The sequence below is a fragment of the Temnothorax nylanderi genome, unplaced genomic scaffold, assembly GCF_030848795.1.
Source record: "Temnothorax nylanderi isolate EJ_2023f unplaced genomic scaffold, tnyl_v1.0 TNYL_tig0253_pilon, whole genome shotgun sequence".
Lineage (NCBI taxonomy): Eukaryota > Metazoa > Arthropoda > Insecta > Hymenoptera > Formicidae > Temnothorax > Temnothorax nylanderi.
This window is the reverse complement of record NW_027249315.1, coordinates 240,985-262,180: the sequence shown is the minus strand read 5'-3', so window position 1 is coordinate 262,180 and position 21,196 is coordinate 240,985. Positions and strand designations below refer to the sequence as shown.

At 37.6% G+C, this 21,196-nt stretch overlaps 1 protein-coding gene and 1 pseudogene across 2 annotated transcripts in view; one reads left to right on the top strand and one right to left on the bottom strand.

Moving 5' to 3' along the window:
- Positions 1–449: 449 nt before the first annotated feature.
- On the bottom strand, positions 450–3,209 carry LOC139779978 (uncharacterized; annotated as a pseudogene).
- Positions 3,210–5,698: 2,489 nt separating this feature from the next.
- LOC139779979 (uncharacterized) overlaps positions 5,699–21,196 on the top strand; it is a 247,240-nt gene continuing 231,742 nt past the window's right edge. Inside the window, exon 1 of one of the 2 annotated variants that reach the window (XM_071718519.1) lies at positions 5,699–6,031. In XM_071718519.1, the coding sequence (XP_071574620.1) occupies positions 6,005–6,031 (27 nt within the window). In that variant the 5' untranslated portion in view covers positions 5,699–6,004. The remainder of the gene's footprint in view (positions 6,032–21,196) is intronic. The other variant, XM_071718520.1, reaches the window with a different exon arrangement.

Genomic DNA, 21,196 nt, shown 5'->3' with positions numbered 1-21,196 from the left:
TTACTTATAAATAAGATACTGAAAATAATACGACATCGTAAAAATTATAAAATATCGCGAAACAATTTTTCATATACAATAGAATAATTATAGGTAATTATGTTGTAATTATAATTATCATATTATCTATAATTATATTATTCCAGTAAACACATACTTAGTCGGTGGAATAATAGTTGCAGATGCATAATACAATTATAATTACATAATCACCTATGATTGTTATATTGTATGTAATAAATATTAATTGTGTGTATCAAATTGTATTAAAAATGTTCTTTTAATCAAATGCACGCGCGAGCAATACAGCGTGACTGACCATTTTTACGCGTTCGCGGTTCTGTATTTGAACCTTTTATCGACCGTGGCTGTAAGTAGGTCGGTAACCGACCTAGAGGTAGCGCGCTCATCTGCACCGCTCTGCACCGTAGCTCACCGGGTAACGGAACTCATTTATGCTCCTCACGTACGTAATCATAAAATGGGATAACTTCTTGTGTTTCAACGAAAAACGTATTTTCTACAAAAATATAAAGAATACTTCTACAAAAATATCAAGAATACTTCTACAAAAATATCAAGAATACTTTAAATATAAAATAGAAAAAAAATAATTATAAGAAGAATCCATAGTCAATAAGATTTAATACATGAGCGCGCGCGCGCGCACACGCACACGCTCACGCACGCACACACACACACACACTCGCGCGCGCACACTCACACACTCACACGCGCACACACGCACACACGTACACACGCACACACGCACACGCACACACACACACACACCACACACACACACACACACACACACACAGACACACAATACAATATACATTAATAACACAGGCACACAAAAAAAAAGTGTCTTGGCCGAGACACTACACTAGTGTATTCCATGTACTTTTTCCCGCTGAATCCGAATCCGAAGTCAGAATTGTCAGATTGGCTAAAATTTATGAGATAACCACAAAAAAATGCTCAAAAACACGAATTAAAGGGAAAAAAATTGTTTTTTTGTGGTTATCTCATAAATTTTAGCCAATCTGACAATTCTGACTTCGGATTCGGATTCAGCGGGAAAAAGTACATGGGAATACACTAGTGTAGTGTCTCGGCCAAGACACTTTTTTTTTGTGTGTGCCTGGTGGCACAGGCACACAAAAAAAAAGTGTCTTGGCCGAGACACTACACTAGTGTATTCCCATGTACTTTTTCCCGCTGAATCCGAATCCGAAGTCAGATTGGCTAAAATTTATGAGATAACCACAAAAAAATGCTCAAAAACACGAATTAAAGGCAAAAAAAATTGTTTTATTGTGGTTATCTCATAAATTTTAGCCAATCTGACAATTCTGACTTCGGATTCGGATTCAGCGGGAAAAAGTACATGGGAATACACTAGTGTAGTGTCTCGGCCAAGACACTTTTTTTTTGTGTGCCTGTGTAATTAGTACACACATATACATTATTATATATTTTCTTATCACTTGTAATATTTACAAATATTATATACACATACATATTTATAGATATATATGATCTACTACTGGGATTCTTATGTGTTGTGCGTCGTAAATGGTTGGCTTTTTGAATTAGTACCTTGATACCTGCCACATTCGTGGCTTCTTGGTCGCATACGGTTGCCACTGGTTTAAATCCACAGTTTATGAGTATTGTCAACCACTTTTTGATGCACGTTACAAGCTGCATTGTATTTGTTGTGCTTTGGCAAAATCCATATCCAATAGGCATGTGATTACCCGATGCAAGACATCTTACGTAAAACATTATTGCGTGATCTGCAAATTTTCTTGTCCGCTTCATGCCCCAATCTTCGAAGCCAATAATTTTGTCTTTTTTCGTATCATAATAAACGGCAGGTTGTATGGACATTTCATCCCAAATTAACACAGAGTATAATTCTTTATCTGGGACTTCTTTTGCAATTAACTGGAGATATTTAACAATGATAGAGTTGCATCCGGTATTTAAAGGAATATGTCTAACAATAAGTTGAGCGTCTAAAGTAGTTGCAGAAGGATATAGTAGGTACTTAGAGAGAAAGTTATATGAAGAGCGAGATATCTCTACGATAAATTCCAATACAGAACATTTTTTTCCTCCAATGTATAACGTCTTCCCTATTATTAAAGAAAAATAAGAAAGAGAATATTTACAAATAATTTTTGTAATAATTTGTACAAATAATATTGATAGATTTTATTAATATAAATTCAATGATAATTATTTCAATGATAATAATTAATAATAGTAATCATATATAATAATAATATCTAGTAATTATATATTAATAATATTCATATATAATAATAGCATAAAAATAGCAAATAAGCATAGCAAAAGTATAGCAAAAAGATGAAAGAAATGGATATATAATAAGAGGATTGGATCATTAGTGGAATTCTTATTAGACTTTAAAATTATACCTGTGGTGCTACATTGCTGTTTCTTAAGATCATATTTACAATTGCTGTCGTACACTTGTAGTTTTATCAATCCTGCCTTTCTTTATTTTACATTGCCGTATTGGTTTTGATGAAAGTTGTTTAATACGTCTCTTTAGATATCTTCTCTCTTTTTTCAGTTGGACAGTTCTTTCATATAATTTCTTGGCTCATGTGGTCAATAAATTTTGTCTGCTGATTTCTTCAAGATCAGGTCTTGCACAAGATTTTGGGCTTTGTTGAAGGTGCATAGTAATTGTATCCTTTAACTGTTCAATTTCTTGTTCTTGCTGCTTTAATAACTGTTGTTGTGGTTGTATCTGTTCTTCATGCTGCTGCAATATTAAGTCTTGTTGCTGGTTTTTCAGTTGTTGTTGTTCAACAAATGCATTATGATCTTCCTGACCTTGCAGAACGAGCTGTCTTTGTTCTTGTAATTGAGATTCCAGTTGTTTGTATTGTTCATTGCAAATGTCTTCTATTCCTTCATTATTCTGAGATGCATACTGCGACGAAATCACTGTACTATAATAGTATTTGCTGTACTTGTATTTGCTATACTTGTATTTTCTGTATGTGTATTTTTTTATTTGTATGTGCTGTACTTGTAATTACGTTTTCATCTACTGATGGCATAAGTATTGATGGAATCGCAGTACTTTTTAAAACTCGTCTAGTTGGAGAACAACTGTAATTGTTATCGTGAAAATACTTGTAGCACACTCGTAGCTTTTTCATTTCAGGTTCTTCTAATGGCTCTATATGTAAACTTTCTAGCCATGATCTGCGACGTTCAATATTTTTGGGAAATAAATGAGATGGTACATTCTTCCCAGAATGGCAAGTAGAGACACAGCACGCTCTTACCATTTTTAATCTTATTCAATAAATATACTAAACTGGACTGAACGTGACTTGACGTGACTGAATGTGACTATGACTGTTTTATAACCTTTATAACATATCCACGCGCTATAACATATCCACTGACCTGTTTTATCTGCTGAAGGCACCATTTAGTTCATACGTTGGGGATTATATGATAGAGGCGCTACTAACGCTGGTACAAGGAGTTTAGTGGCCCTGATTCACCCTTGAAATAGGTGGTGATATGCTTAATTTTTTAGACGTTACAATTATCAAAAATAGTAATTACTTGGAGTTCGACTGGTTTCATAAACCTACTTTTTCTGGTCGCTATCTCAATTACATGTCTCAGCATCCCCTGTCTCAAAAAAGGGGTACAATTATTGGCATGGTGGATAGAGCTTTCTTATTGTCACACCCTAAATATCACTCGAAAAACATCAAATTTATAATGAACACAATGTTACAAAACGATTACCCTTTATCTTTCATTTTTAATACAATCAATAACAGAATCAAAGCACTCTTACATAAACGTAGGCTGTTCTTTCGAAAACGTCCGTGCTCCGATTTAGGTGAAACTTTGTGAATAGGTTCTTTTTAGATAAAAAAGACATATACCAAAAGGATTTTTTGTGACTCCAAAGTTTAGCAACTTTTTTAACATTTTTAACTTGCTGCTTCCGCGCATACATTTTCCACGCGAAACAAACCAAAACAGCTCTCAAGTAATGTAAACAACCATAAAGTCATACCCGTCAAAGTCATAACATAAACATCATTGGCGAAAATTTAGAAAATCAGAAACGTTGTAAACTACAATGCATAGTTTTCAAGATATCAATTTATATAATCTATCACATAGTATAATAATATACACAGAATTAGCAGTGAGAGAGAGAGAGAGAGAGAGAGAGAGAGAGAGAGAGAGAGAGAGAGAGAGAGAGAGAGAGAGAGAGAGAGAGAGAGAGAGAGAGAGAGAGAGAGAGAGAGAGAGAGAGAAACAGTACACACGTAGGCGGGGGGTGGGGGTGAACCTCGGTTCGCGTGAAAAGTTAAAAACCCGTTTTTTCGTCGCTTCGTATGAAAAGTTGCATTGTGTAAAAATATTTAATATCTGTAACAGAAATAATTTGTTATAGCAGAGAATAGTTAGGATATTGAAAAGAGGCACCTCGTGACACCTCGTTTCGCGTGGAAAGCGTATGCATGGAGGCAGTAGGTTCCGCCCCTCTGCGGGGGGCTCCACTATTGTTAAACTAGACACATACTGTGCCTTCAAAATACATGCGTGGGATTTCCACGCGTGGAAAGTTGTAAACCCATGTGGTACCTCGTTTCGCATGGAAAATGTATGCGCGGAGGCAGCAAGTTAAAAATGTTAAAAAAGTTGCAAAACTTTGGAGTTGCAAAAAATCCTTTTGGTATATGTCTTTTTTATCTGAAAGGAACCTATTCACAAAGTTTCACCTAAATCGGAGCACGGACGTTTTCGGAAGAACAGCCGTAAGTTTGATTTTGCGTCACGAAAAAGCGTCACGAAGATTTGATCAATAGGCGTACGAAGTGATACTTCTTTTGGCACGGTAGTGAGTTCGATTTTGCGACATGAAAAAGCGTCACGAAAAAGTGTCACGAAAATTCGAGCAATAGGCGTACGAAGTGAAACTTCTTTTGGCACGGTAGTGAGTTCAATTTTGCGACATGAAAAAGCGTCACGAAAAAGTGTCACGAAAATTCGAGCAATAGGCGTACGAAGTGAAATTTCTTTTGGCACGGTAGTAAGTTCGATTTTGAGACCCGAAAAAGCGCCACGAAAAATTGTCACGAAAATTCGACCAATAGGCGTACGAAGTAAAAGTTCTTTTGGCACGGTAGTAAGTTCGATTTTGCGATACAAAAAAGTATCATAAAAATTTGACCAATAGGCGTACGAAGTAAAATTTCTTTTAGCACGGTAGTAAAGGCTTTCGCACACGAATTGCCATAACCATAAACGTTAAACGTAAACATAAGCTGAAGAACCGATCAGTATATTGCTTTAGTTTGACATATTCTAAAAGACGATAGAGATGATGATACAGTTGGCCGCAACAGAAACAAGTAGGATTTCAACTTACAGTTGCTTACAGTTCCCTTACTTTCAGAAGTTTCACTTCTAACGCGCGTGGCGACCACGCACTCATTTTTTGCTGTCTCGTACTTTTCTCTCTGGCGGTTTTGTTCACTACAGTTCTTCTCAGTCCGTCACTGAGTGCGGTTTATTTCGGATTTTTGTTTCGAAATCCGTTTACGTGTATGTTGTGTGATTTATTTCGCATTTTTGTTTTGAAATCTGTTTACGTGTGTGGTCTGTGGTTTATTTCAGATTTTTGTTTCGAAATCGGTTTACGTGTGTGGTATGCCATTTTCTATGGCTCCTAACGTCGGGCTAGATATAAGTGAGTGGCAAGATCCGCAATCCCGTTTGTTGTTAGTCACCGAGGCGTTAGAGGCTGGTCGGGAGCAGGCTCCTCTGAATCCTCTGACCCGGGGTAGTCAGCAGGAGGACGCTCCGTTTCGCGCTCGAGGACGAGGCGTGAATCAATTGGCGCAACTCCTGTGGGATTTTCAACAGCACCTCCTTGCGCGAGTCCGCGCGGGTCGCGGTCGCGGTCGCGGTCGCTATGATTTCCGTCGTCCTTCAGTATAAGGTAAAAAAAAAACATTCTATTTTCTCTACTTTTCTTTCCTTCTGCGGTTTAATTTTTCACAAACGCTTTTAATCGGTTTATGTGGACGAGTAGAGTAGTGTTTCTCCCCATCTTAATTGTATAGTTAATGAAGTGCTCTCTTGCAATTTGCTGGGTGGCGCGTAGTCTTTCCCTTAATTCCTGCGCGTAGTCATCGTATGTGTACGTAAGCCTTGGAGGTTGCGATAGGGCTATAGGCAGTGTCGCCAAATGCCCGTATATTAGTTCGAACGGCGTAAATTCTGTTGCAGTGTGCGGGGTGGTATTATATGCGAACATTACATAGGAAATCCACTCGTGCCAGTCCGTCTGTTCTGCATTAATACAGTGACGAAGATACTCCGCTAATGTGCGATGAGATCTTTCTAGTGCGCCATTGCTTTTTGAGTGATAGGCCGTTGTCTGTATTTTTGCGAGTGTGGTAGATTACCACGAGAAAGATACGGAGACAAAGTTCACCATTTTCAGTTATAACCGAATAGCATTAATACATATATTATCATTAAAATACATTAGAGTAATATTCTACAATTAATTCAAACCAATTTAAAATACACAAACATAGTCAAAATCAATAACATAAGTTAATATGAATATAATAGAAAATGAACCAAATATTTAAATAGCAAAGTTAATTAACAAATAAAATAGTAATGTTAATTAAAAGCATATAAATTCACATAAATTTGAGACACATGGCAATTAATTTAATAATTAATCAAGGTATATCGTAAACTTTAGAATCGCGTAAAATTAAATGACTTAATAATTGGAGAAATGAACGGGTTACGATAATTTAATAATTGAAGAAACAAACGGGTTATGATTTTACAAATAATTGCGATCATGTAGTATTGTAGTTCTCCGGCGTCATCGTACTTCAAAATAAGGCTTGTTCAAAATGACAGACGTATCACACGATGTGGCGTAACAATTCCAAATGAGTCAGACGTAGCGTACCTTAAGTCAAAGGATGCGCTGTTAGGGAACAAATCGTCATGATCCAGTTGGATCCGCTCATTCACTCGGTTGTAAGGCGAGGAATGCCGTGAAATCTCCGTAGAGCGAAAAGGTGAGAGCCTCCCAGGATTCGTTAAGAACCTGCGTCTCGGTGTAAAATCTCCTTAGAGCGAAAAGGTGAGAACCTCCCAGGATCCGCTAGGAACCTGCGTCTCGACTCGATGCTACAAGCGAAAATGGCAATGCCTCAGAATACTGAAAACACACATTGCCATTTACACGATTATCTCCAGCCTTTCCCGCACAATCTGTCCAAAAGGGTAAATAAGATTACGCACTCAAGGATGATGCTTTACCAAGATTGGGGGATCGTTGCTGTACCCAGGCTGGACGAATAATCCGTGTGTCTTCGGGCGTATAACGCCCAATATGCTTGTTCGCGCTTACGCGAACTCGCGACAAGATGTCTGACGTCACGGACGTCGATCGTACTTCACCTCCTTCACTGCAGGACACTTCCGATTCATTTTCCAAGTAGCAGGGAATCCTCAGGATTATATAGCGTAGGCGGAAGTCCATCAGGTCAGGTCGGGATATTAAGGCGGGTCCACACCTGAGCACGCTCGGATCCGAGCCAAGCCGAACACGAACGAACGTACTGGTATGGACGATGATCCGAGCCGCGCCGAACAGGCCCAAACCGTTCGCCGAACGCGCTCAGACCGAGCCGCGAGTCGTGGATCAGATCCGAGCATTCGCCATTCGTATGAATGAGTGTGGACGGCCAGAGCGAATGGCCGCGTTCAGGAAACTATAGGTACCATTACCGGGCCTCGGTTTTCGTCGTATGTCCGATACATATAGTTCGGCCTCCTTATCTCTATTCTTCATGACAACGAAAATAAGATGAATTCTCTTCAATTTCTTCCTCTGTACACGGCTTACCTTCGAACATTGGCCGCATTCAGGAAACACAACTGTTGAGTGAGCGCTCATTATGATTGGTTCTTACACTTAGATCTGGAGAAGAACCAAAGGTAAGAACCAATTATATTAAAGAATCACTGACCGCTTACTAACAGTTGTGTTTCCTGAATGCGGCCAATAGGCCAGTCAAATTAGACAAAAAAAGACTTTTGCTCGAAAGTGATGCGAACTTTTTTATTCCTTTTTAGGCGTGTTGGGGGTGTTTAGAAAAGCTTATTTCTGAGTTGTCGTGTTATTTGACCCAGAGCTTTTTGAGGGGGGGAGGGGAAACCAGAATTTTCGCGGTTTTTTGCATTTATCTCGTTTCAATTAATAGATAGCACTTTTTAGCTCCGGAGAAAGTTGTAGGGCTGGAAAAAACGAAGAAAATGAGCGGTGACTCGTTCCGATTCGTCAAAAATTGAGCCCAGGGGAGCCTCCGGAAGTCGCGCGTGTCGAGCCGATCGTTCGGAACTCGGCGCGTTTTTCGCTTCTGTCTCTTTTCTGATAAATGCAATCGAAAAATGACTATTATGAAACTTGTAGAGGATGAAAATACCTACCATTAGCCGCACATTACATCGAAATTCATTGAAAATTGCATACAGTGGAGAGCCCGAAAGTCATGTGATCGGCACGAAATAGTCATTTTAATTTAAGAAATTGTTCAGTTACATTAATTATTGCGTACTTAAATGTTTAATTGTAAATAAATATATTCATAATGTAGTAATAACAAGGAACTAATTCGAAAAAATGTAGTGTTAATTGTTATTATATTAATAATAATTTTTCGTAATATTTTATTGAAAATCTCAAAATCTTCTATTGAAAATTTTGACCCGAAATGCGTCCGGACGCTCTAAACGACACGAACGACTGATTGAGAGCGGCCCGAGAGCAAATGTTTCCCCGTTGCAGGTTTGAACAAGTTCAAACAATTTCAAGTTCGAACAATTTCTTAAGTTAAAATGACTATTTCGTGCCGATCACATGACTTTCGGGCTCTCTACTGTATGCAATTTTCAATGAATTTCGATGTAATGTGCGGCTAATGGTAGGTATTTTCATCCTCTACAAGTTTCATATTAGTCATTTTTCGATTGCATTTATCAGAAAAGAGACAGAAGCGAAAAACGCGCCGAGTTCCGAACGCTCGGCTCGACATGCGCGACTTCCGGAGGCTCCCCTGGGCTCAATTTTTGACGAATCGGAACGAGTCACCGCTCATTTTCTTCGTTTTTTCAAGCCCTACAACTTTCTCAGGAGCGAAAAAGTGCTATCTATTAATCGAAACGAGATAAATCCAAAAAACCGCGAAAATTCTGGTTTCCCCTCTCCCCCTCAAAAAGCTCTGGGTCAAATAACACGACAACTCAGAAATAAGCTTTTCTAAACACCCCCAACACGCCTAAAAAGGAATAAAAAAGTTCGCATCACTTTCGACCTCAAATGTCTAATTTGACTGGCCTACAATGTTCGAAGGTAAGCCGTGTTCGGAGGAAGAAATTGAAGAGAATTTATCTTATCTTCGTTGTCATGAAGAATAAAGATAAGGAGGCCGAACTATATGTATCGAACATACGACGAAAACCGAGGCCCGGTAATGGTACCTATGGGTACCTATAGATGGCATTGCAATCACAAGATACTCGATGGCTTGAGGAGGAGGAGAGCACGGGAGGGGAGATTGTAGGCTGGGGACGTACGTGTGAGTGTACTGCTAGTGTTCTCTATTCTTCATGTTCGTTGTACAGCGTGTGTTTAATTATCCACAGTAAGTACAGCAAAGTTTATGTGAAAGCAATATGATAATTATTTCATAATAAAATTATTTTTCAGAAATGGAATGGGGTGAAGATACATGTGCAAAACTCATCGACGAGTATAAAAAAAGGGATATAGTATGGAATCCAAGACATCAATACTATTACAACAAGGTGAAAAAAGAAGATGCTTGGTCGGAAATTTCAGAAATATTTGGAACGACCAATGACGATGTAAAAAAAATGGAAAGCCTGAAAGGCTCATACAGGCGAGAAAAGGCAAGAGCAAAAAACAGTATCTCAACAGAAAAAGGTAAGGCAGAAGAGGCATTTGTAGGTTATGGTGAAGTTTTTCTTGAAGTATAGGTACTCATATATTTTCTTACAGGGCGCAGTGAGATTTATACATCGAAATGGTTCGCATACGAAATGATGAGATTCTTGGATGACAAATACGATCCCCGAAAGACTATAAATGTAAGTTGCAAATAATTGAAATTGAGGTTAAGATATTATCTATTGACAAAGAACATTCATCTATGCATATTCGTCTTGCCAATGCACTTTGCGAGAGGTACAAAAGTATTCAGTATTCTCTTCCCTTATTTCTTCTGCAGTTCCTCTCGTTCTCCGAGGTATACTTTTTAAAGGTAGGAGAGACGTGCCCTTTTGATCTTTTCGCCAGCTACCAGGTGTGATTTGGCCATCGAGATCGGTATCTAATGCTCTTAGTGGTGTATATGTATTCCGCGAAGCTACATTTTTGCGCAAAAAATTATGAAGACAGACGATAGTCATAACGATCACTTCTGCTTTTTCTGGCTCTAAGAGTATCGGCTTTCTTAAAATTCGAAACACACTTGACGCAATTCCGAAGACATTTTCCGAGACGCGGCGAGCTCTAGATAACCGATAATTGAATATTCGCTTTGGAGACCCCTTTGAGTGAATACCAGAGTATGGTTTCATGAGATTATCTGACATAGGAAAAGCTGAATCTCCCACAAAAACATAAGGAACGGGTGATTCTCTCCCAAGAAGAGCCGATGGCTCAGGTAGATTCAAACTTTTTGCTTGCATCAATTTGTGCAGCTTGCAATTATTGAATACCCCTCCATCTGATATGCGTTCTTGGCAGCCAATATCAACAAACAGAAAATTGTAATCAGCAACCACTAAAGCCATCAGAACGATGCTAAACGTAGAATGGTAGTTGATGAAATTGCTTCCACTCATCATTGGAGATTGCAAAACGATATGTTTCCCATCAATTGCTCCTAAGCAGTTTGGATAATTCCATGTAGTCTTGAATTTTTCCGCAATTTTTTCCCATTTGTCTGGAGTTAATGGCAGCTGTAAAAATTAAACACATGATAATCGTACCTGAATGCATATGTTCTTTGAAATTGAGAATCGTAGAAATAAAAAGCAGCACTTTTGAAAAATTTGAGCTAAATTTATGGAATTGATTTTTCATCTTTTTGTAGAATGTAAGGAGTGATGTAATCGAAGACGAAGAGTCAGCTGATGATACAATGGATAGCAGTGTCACCGACGATTCAATGGATCAGAACGATCCAGAAATGGCCAGTCTACCAACGCCATCAGATACAGAACTCGTGATCGAAACGCAAAATGTGGTCGAAACTCAAAATGTAGTTGAGACTAAGAAGAAAGAGTTCAAGTTTCCACAAAGTCGTCCGGTGAAACAAAAAAGAAATGAAGAGGATCAGCAAATTGCGGCAGCGTTTGGGTACTTGAAAAGTAAATGTACTCAGAATCAGCGAAAGGACGATTGCGGTATTTTTGGAGATTTAGTTGCGGAGAAACTACGTAAACTCGACGAGCGTTCTTGTGCTTTTTTGCAATACAGCATAAGCAATGTAATGTTTGGTTTCGAAATGGATCAAAATCGATCCTCCCATCAGTATCCTCCCATTCCTGTCAATGTAAATACTAGCCAAGGTACATCCCCAATGCTTCATCCACCCACTCAACCCAGTATTCCGAACTTTGCATTCAACCAGCAATTTGGTGGGAGTAGTAACCAAAATCACAGCTTTGCACCACAATTTTATGACCTTCAACCACCAGTTCGTACATCTACTCCTCAAAGCTATGAGTCTCAACCCTCTCCCTCTTACAATTCGGATGCTGATTCCAATTCGCCATACTCTGAAAGATCTTCACCATTTAATTAAAATTTTCTAGCCTTGTCCTACCGATAATTCTCAATATAAAAAAATAAAACGATAAATTTACTGTAATATAATTGTTTGAATCACCGCTGAAATTCCGGTATATGCCCGGAATTGTCTATTATGCGTAACACGAGTATTAATTTACTTAGACCCCGTGAGGATACGTAGAAAAGACAAAGGAGGGTGATATAAGGAAAAGAATGCCAGGATTTCACTCTTTACGTTTGACTGTATTTCTTCTATACAATAAGGAGATATCCATTGCACGGAATCAGAACCACGCGAATACACGTCGGGATGGAATACATAGGCCGTAAAGCCCTCCGACGCACGACCGATTCCTAAGACTGTTCGGCGACGACTTCTCACACGCTCTTACTTCGCCGTAACATGTTCGTACAAGCTCGCGACCGTTACATTTTTTTATGCGAACATCTCGCGACATCGCCGGCCAATCACAGGCCTCTTCCTTCGCGCTTTGCTAGCATCGACGCCAACGCCTCTAACTACCGCGGCGACCGCACGCAGCCTGCGGCGCTACATGCCGGAACGACCGCGCCATCGATTTCTTACATTACTTTATATTCAACTTGTATTTCTGAATAGTTAAAAATAAAAAATATCAACTTACCTTCACGTAATCAATAAGACAATCAATTATTGCTTGGCACATTTCTGGAATTATCAGCGAAATCAACTGTTTTGAGATCCTGAAGAGATACTGTAAGCTAGTGTAAGAATCACCAGTTGCGAGAAATTTCTTTCTTTATTTCTTCGCGTTAATTTATTCTTTTGACATAACTTGCATTTCGCTATGTATTTTTCTACATCTTTAGTTATACCTCGCCAATTGTGTGTTAACCGAATTCGATTTATTGTTCGTTTTACCCCTTGGTGTCCTTCTAATGGCGCATTATGGTACTCATACGTCTTTCTTCCTCGCTATATCTTCGTTCGGTGTCATTGGTCTCATCTTCCTCGCCTGTAGTTATTTTAGCTACACCGACTTAATGCGTCAATGTTTCTGTTAGCTTGTCCGGCTTTGTGTACAATTACATAATCATTGTGGCGGCTGCGAGCGCCCTGGCAAACGGCGCCTCAACCGCCACACCGATTACATACAACGCGCCCCTGCCGAACGGCAACCCGTTGTCCGCGTCCTGCCGGGAGCGAGCGCGCCAGCCGGCCGCGCGCGGTGAACACGTGCTTTCACCGTGACAAGGATAACAACAAGCTTTCACCACCAGGCGGCTGAGCTTTCTCGTAAGAAAGATTCGACGAGGACCTGTATATAAAGGCCGGCAGCAAAAGCACTTTCGACTGTTCCCACTCAGCAGTTCTCCGATAAGGACGCTGCTGAAGGAAGAGCCTTTTGACAACCAGTAACGCTGCGTCAGTTGAACCGTACGAGGCCACCGACTTCACGCCCTTCGCTGCCGCCACGACAGCCCGAGCAGCCGCAGGACATACGTCCTGCCGCGTGGAAGTTGATACGCCTAGATTCGCCACCGTGGCCGCTCACTAGGCCTCCACGAGACTTGCTGACGACGTGGGACATACGCCTCCGACGCTACACCTCTCCTCGCCTGACGGTGCCTCCACTGCTGTCGCCGTTGCCACCATCGCCCAGAGATCGACCATCGCAGGGGACGCAGACCGTGCCCCCGGCACGAGTCCACCGAGGTCTCCAAGTCCGGCTTTGCACTAGCGACTCCGAGGCACAGACCAGCGAGTGGGAGACACCAACGACCGAGAGAGGAGTCCAGGCGTGTATCCCGAATCCCACAGCCACGCAAGCTACGCAGACCGATCCGGATACTGACCGCCGAGTCTCCTACACGCCGGCTTGGAGGAAGCCCGGCCCGTGGGGACCATACCAACCACTCCACCGGACGCGAACATCACCGTGCCTCCTCTGGAGTGAGCGCTCACCGCTGTAAGGCGGAATCCAACGGCCCTTTTCAGGGCCACATAATACTCCACGGAAACGGCCCTTTCCAGGGCCACATTCAATCATCTGTAAATAACTGTACATAGAGTCTAGAAATAAGAATAAACACTTGTATATACCAGACATCACGGCTCTCATCATTCACGGCTCCACACACTGCGCCTCCTTCCTCAGCGAGCGAACACGGCAAGCGAAGCCGATAGATAAGTGGCTATACGACGCCATAATCATATTCTTCAAGTTTCAGTCTCCATCGCATTAGGAATGATCTAGGATCTGTTACGTTAAACAACTATACGAGAGATTTATGATCAGTTATGATAGTGAACTTGGTTCCATATAAATATGGTCGAAAATATTTAACTGCCCATACTATGGCTAATAATTCCTTCTTGATGATATAGTTTTGTTCCGCTCGCGATAGTACTCGGTTGGCATAAGCTATCAGTTGATCTTGACCTATCTTTCCTTGCGATAATACTGCTCCGATTGCGTAGTCGGAAGCATCAGTCGTTACAATAAACTCTTGTGTGAAATCGGGGTACTTCAGTACAGGAGCAGTAGTTAATTTTTCTTTTAGAACATCAAAAGCATGCTATTGCTCTTGTGTCCATTCATTTCTTTGTTAGCTTAGTCAGTGGTTTTCGAGAATCCCTCGATAAATCGTCTATAGTATCCAGCCAATCTTATGAATGCTTGTACGTCTTTTATTTTTGTAAGCGTCGGAAAATTTTTTACGGTTTCAGCTTAGCCGTGTCTGGTGAAATTCCGTTCTCTATAATTATATGACCGAGATACGTTACCTTTTTCCGAAGAAATTCACACTTATCTGGTTGTAACTTGAGATTATTTTTTCGTAACCTCCGTAAGACTTCTATGAGTCTCCGATTATGCTCTTGCAGGCTCGCCCCGTATATTACAATATCGTCTAAATACACTAGGCATTTGAGTCCTTGCAATCCAGTAAGTGTTGAATTCTGCGTTGAAATATGGCAGGTGCATTTTTCAATCCGAAAGGCATTCCATTGTATTCGTAATGCCCATACGGTGTTGAAAACGCAGTCTTGCATTTATCACTTTTTTTCATAGGAATCTGGTGGTATCCAGATGCTAAATCCAGTGTTGTGAAATATTTATCATTTCCCAATTGATCAAGAATGTCTGTTATATTTGGCAAGGGAAAAAAATCGCCTATAATTAAATCGTTTAATTTTCTAAAATCAATAACTGCCCGTAATTTCGGTTTTCCGGATGCATCGGCCTTTTCAAAAACTATTAACAATGGTGCATTCCATTGACTAGTGCTGGGTCTAATAATTCCGTTTTTCTCCCGACTGCTGCCAACCTTCGGTTGGCGAAGACGAGGGAGTATGCGTTTCACTGGGGCCGAACCTTTGTTACCTTAGTTCTCGATAACTACAACATACTATGATATGTGCTTCCGTATATAAGTTTCTTATTGATCAAGCAAGATTTATAGCTTATAATTATCATTAATCGTTGTGTTAAATAAAAAGCGAAAAAACGATATATTACATTTATACGTTCTCTTATTGGCTATCGACTGAGTTACAGAGGAAATTGATTAACCAATGACATGCATCCGCATGGGGAATTTTAGTGATTTCCAGTTACCTCTATTGAGCTCCGGCAGAACGTACAGCTGTTCTGTTCATTGCTGCACGCTCATTGGATATCGCTCGTCGTGCACGATGTTATCGCGCGCGCTGGTCTGCTCTATTGCTCACATGTCATATTTGGCCGGTAGTTAGAGGTTAAGTTTGTTTATACAGGTTTAATCTTTACAAAATTAAATAAAAATATAATAAATAGTGTGATAAACAGTTATACACTGCCTAATACAAGTTTGTTTATCGAATCATTTCCTTGGAAATACCATGTGGTGTCAAGTATCTTATATGTGTGTATACATACAGGGTGTCAAGTAATAAGCGGATCACTGCTCGTGATGCCCGTGATGGGCAGTTAAAGCGGATAAAACTGAATCGAAAAGTCTTTTACTGTTTTGTAAGTATTTCAATAATTAATAAGAAAATAATTAATAAAGATACGCGAATCAAGATGCGTTCGTGCGAATCGACGAGAAGGAGCAGCCCAATGTTTACGTTGCTAGGCCGCGGCGAGATATTGGGAGGAACGCTATGTTTATAACAAAAATTATTAACTATACATGAGTGACACTCATTGTCGTTATTGTTTATAAAGCACTCCTCTCATAATATTTCGCTATGCACATAGTAACGTAAACGTTGGGCTGCTTCTTCTCGTCAAATCGTGTGGATGCACACTGATTAATTCTCTTATCTTTATTAATTAATTTCTCATTAATTATTGAGAAACTTACAGTACGATAAAGGACGTTTAATTTGATTCAGTTTAATTCGCTCTTTCTGTCCACGAGAAGTGGCCCGCTTATTACCTAACACCCTGTATATACATGTTTATATAATTGTAAATTTAAATTTATTATATATAAATAAAAATCATTAAAAATGCCAAAAAGATAGAGAAAATTACTTGTCATAATTAATCTCATATATTATTCTGTATATGATTTAGATTATGCCTATAGTGCCTACATTTTCAACTATTTATATATTATAAAATATACTTCTGCATAGCATAGAAATATATATATTGCTTTTAAAAGTATGAAATAAATAAATAATTAAAATCTTGCAACTGCAGCAAAAAGATTGTAAACAAAAATTATAATAAATTAAAAAAATGAAAACTTAAAAATTAATTAGTAAAAAAAACATATTAAAAAAACTAAAAATTAAAGAATTAAATAATTTAATAAAAACAAAAATTATAATAATAGAAAACAAAATACAAAAAACAAGAACTTAGAAATTAATTGGTAAAGAGTTAGTTTAAAAAAAAATAGACTCCCGACTGCTGCCTAAAGTAAGTTAAATAATAATAAAAAACCAAAAATTTTAAAAAGTTAAAAACAAAAACTTATATAAAAAAATTAAATTAAAAAATTGTTTTAAAAAAAAAAAGATTCCCGACTGCTGCCTAAACTAGGTTAAATTAAATGCAGAAAATAAAAATTAATAAATAAAAACAAACTTATAAAAAAAATAAATTTAATAACTAAAATTTAAAATAAAATGTAAAAACAAAAACATACAAAAAAAATTTTAAAACAAAAATTTATACAAAAATAAATTTAACTAAAAACAAGTTTAAAAAGTTTAAAATAATAATTTTAAAAAATTTAAAAACAAAAACTTTACCAACAAAAACAGGTTTAAAAAGTTTAAAATAAAAAAAAATTTTAAAACAAAAACATACAAAAATAAATTTAACCAAAAACAGGTTTAAAAAGTTTAAATAATAAAAACAACAAGTCTTAAAAATTAATTGGTATATAAGACAGGTTTATTTGGTAATAAAAATGTAATACACATATAATAATAAGTATAAAGTACAAAATTAAAAACTTCTAAAAATTTAAAATAATATTAATTATAAAATATTAAGACATTTGACACACTATTAGGAAATATTATCTAATAACAAATATGATTGAAAATATATACAAATACTTGATTACTTACTATAATTTATTCTTCTTATTATTATATTAGGCATTACAGATATAATTATTAATTGCATATTTTAAAAAAGCAGTCGGGAGACGCCATGCCAAGTGTTTCTCAATCACGTTTTAGATGTCAAAGAAAATTCTGTATTTAAGTTGTTTAACTGCGTACAGAAAAAGAGAAGCAAAAATATATGTTGAAATATTAAGTATAAAATTTGGCGTGGCGTCTCCCGACTGCGGTATCCACGGATGCAACGATGCAACGCGACGATGCAACGAAAACATGTCACACTTTGAACGTTTATATCTTCGAAACTAATGATCGTAGAATAATATATAACATCTCATTTTAAAGCTTAAGAAGTCCCATTTATGATAAAACAAGACTGAACTCTCTATTTGTTACCGTTTCGATATAGTAGCGTTAGAAAGTTTAACTAAATTTCTTGTAGATGCAACGAAAACATGTCACACTTTGAACGTTTAGATCTTCTAAACTAATAATCGTAGAGTAATAATTGACATCTCATTTTAAAGCTTAAGAAGTCCCATTTATGATAAAACAAGTCCGAAACCTCCATTTTTTACCTCTTTGATACAGTAACGTTATAAAGTTTAGCTAAATTTCTTGTCGATGCAACGAAAACATGTCACACTTTGAACGTTTATATCTTCGAAACTAATAATCGTAGAATAATAATTAACACCTCATTTTAAAGCTTAAGAAGTCCCATTTATGATAAAACAAGTCGGAACCCTCCACTTCTTACTTCTTCGATACAGTAGCGTTATAAAGTTTAGCTAAATTTTTTGTCGATATAACGAAAACATGTCACACTTTGAACGTTTATACCTTCAAAACTAATAATCGTAGAGTAATAATTGACATCTCATTTTAAAGCTTAAGAAATCCCATTTATGATAAAACAAGTCGGAACCCTCCTTTTTTTGTTACCAATTTTCTGGAAACCGGTTTTTCTAATTTTTCGGAAAATAATTGACCGAATCTCAAAGAATTATATATGAAACAGGATAGAATTTTCCGGGGAGTGCTATAAAGTGTATAATTTTTCGTTACCGATCTTTTTGGAAACCGGTTACAAAAATTTTCCAATTTTTTCGGAAATAATTAACCGAATTTTAAAGAATTGTATATAAAACAGAGGTAGAATTTTTCGGGGAGTGCAATAAAGTATATAATTTTTTGTTACCGATCTTTTTGGAAACCGGTTACGAAATTTTTCCAATTTTTCAGGAAATAATTGAGTGAATCTCAAAGAATTGTATATAAAGTAGGGGTAGAATTTCCCGGGGAGTGCCATAAAGTGCATTAAAGTACCGGTATTGAAATTGGCGTCAATCGTTGAAGGAGTTACCGATTTATGTCTAAAAAAAAGTGAAGTTATACATGTAATCTTATATAGAATATCATTAAAGAAAGGTTGGCATTTACTTTGGCGAAAATCGGGGAAGGGGTTACCGATTTCTGCAAGGAATTTATACTTTTTTGCAACGAAAATATGTAACACTAATATTTCTCGAAAAGTATTAAAGGAATTTTTAAAGCTCTCGATGTGAGCTAAATGTTCTTGCAATTTATTTTGTTTATAACAGATTTTCTTGATATGGTAATGTGTTCAGAATGTTCTAATACGTGGAATATTTCTCGAAAAGTATTAAAGGAAAATATACTTTATTATAGTGTTTTTGAAAGTTCTTAATGTGAGTTAAATGCTCTTGCAATTTAACCGATTTTCTTAAGTATATTAAAATTTAAATAAATCGGAAACTTTATTTAGAAGATTGTCACTTTTAGAGGGGCCCAACGAAGATTTTCCTCTCTAACGCAAATAAAAAAAAAAGGACGGAGAATAGTTTTCATGTTTATATATAACTTAAAAACTTAAGAACTAATCAATCAAATTTAAAAGAATTATATATGAAATAGAGTAGGAAAGAGTGAAAAATATAATCGAATTAGTAAAAAATTAATAAAAAATAATAAAACAGTGCGCAAATTAGAATTTTGCACATTGCCGCTACATGGACCTTTGCCGAAAAATAAGAGTATCCTCCCAGGATCCATGAGGATTTCTCCCGCGTTAAAAAAAAAGATGGAAATATAGTAAAAGAAAATATAGTAAAAACATTTAGTTCTCAATTTTACTTCTCAAAAATTTTTAAATTAAAGAAAACAAACACAAATGCAAAATAAAAACTTGCATATTGCTTCCACATCATTTTATTTAGCTTATAAAGTTTCCTAGAAGGAAGCCAATTCATTATATGCTAATAATTTGAGAAATTTTTTATAGAGAAAAATTTAGGAGTTAAAAAAGAAACGGGCACAGTAACAACTGTGCCGCAAGCAACAACGTAGAACTACGTCAACTGTCACTATTTCATGTTAAAGTATTCAGCGAAGGAAACTAGACGTAGGGCTACGTCAACTGTCTTTGGCTGAATAATAGTGACAGTTGACGTAGCCCTACGTCTAGTTTCCTTCGCTGAATACTTTAACATGAAATAGTGACAGTTGACGTAGTTCTACGTTGTTGCTTTTTTTTAACTATATTTACGCGAGAGTATCTGTCTGGTTTTGGTAACGAGAATCGGTTCGCGTATCGACTTGTTCTGCAATCGCGACTGTAATGTCCGTTCTTTCTGCATTTCTGGCACTGCACCATCGGTTTATTATCTCGTGCCTGTGGGGAATGCGTGTAATTATTTTTTGACGCGGGAGATTTCCGCTCGATGCGTTACCTTTTTCTTCTGTATTTGCCCCTGCAATTGCTTCTTGCAGCGTAGCGTAATGTTAGGATCGTATGAGTATTTTTATATCTTCTCGTAGCCTTAATTAAAGTTTTGCAATGCTTGTTGCTGTATGGTTTCTAGTATGATCCGTTTTCCTTCGGGTGCATGGTTTTTTCCTTTTATCATTGATTCGTATAATTCCATGGCTAACTTATCTGTTTTGAGTCCAAACGATCGCGCGCTCTCCGCTTGTTTTTGTTTCAGCGTGTTAAATTGTAACTGGAGATGTGTGATACTTTTTCTACTCATTGTCAGATAAGAAACCAATTATGTCTTTAATTTCTGGAAATCCTGAATTTCTCGCGTTTGGAAGTCTGTCATAGCTCTTCCTTTAAGTTTCGTGCATAATACTGCTTCTAATAACGTTCCTTCTTCTAAAAGGTTAATATTCTTTATCGCGTATGACAGTGCGCTTAAGAATTCTTGGAGCTTACTTGAATTTCCGTCAAATTCGGGGATTATGTCTCGAGCTTCTTTTAATCTCAAGTACCCTATCGTATGTTCGGCTTGGTTTCAAATATCATTTGAAGTACGTCCGTACGCAATATTGTGTCTATCGTACCCGTAATTTGTCGGTCTCGCTCGTCGGCGAGCGGGCTCAGCGGTTGCCTTCTTTCGCGCAAACTATCTATCTCTAATCTCATATCGCTCATTATGTTCATCATGTCGTGTATCATTGCCCTAACATCGTTAGGTTGTTGGGCTGGAGAGCTTCCCATATTTTCTCGTATTTGCGCGCTCGCATTTATCTGGCTTGATTCGTCGCGTAAGCGGTCGATTTCCCTCTCGACTTCTTTGATAGGAACGTTTCGTGGTTCGTTTACTCTTAAGTGACTCATGCTAGAATAATATTCTTGGGAGAGAATGAATGAATGAATGAATGAATAAATA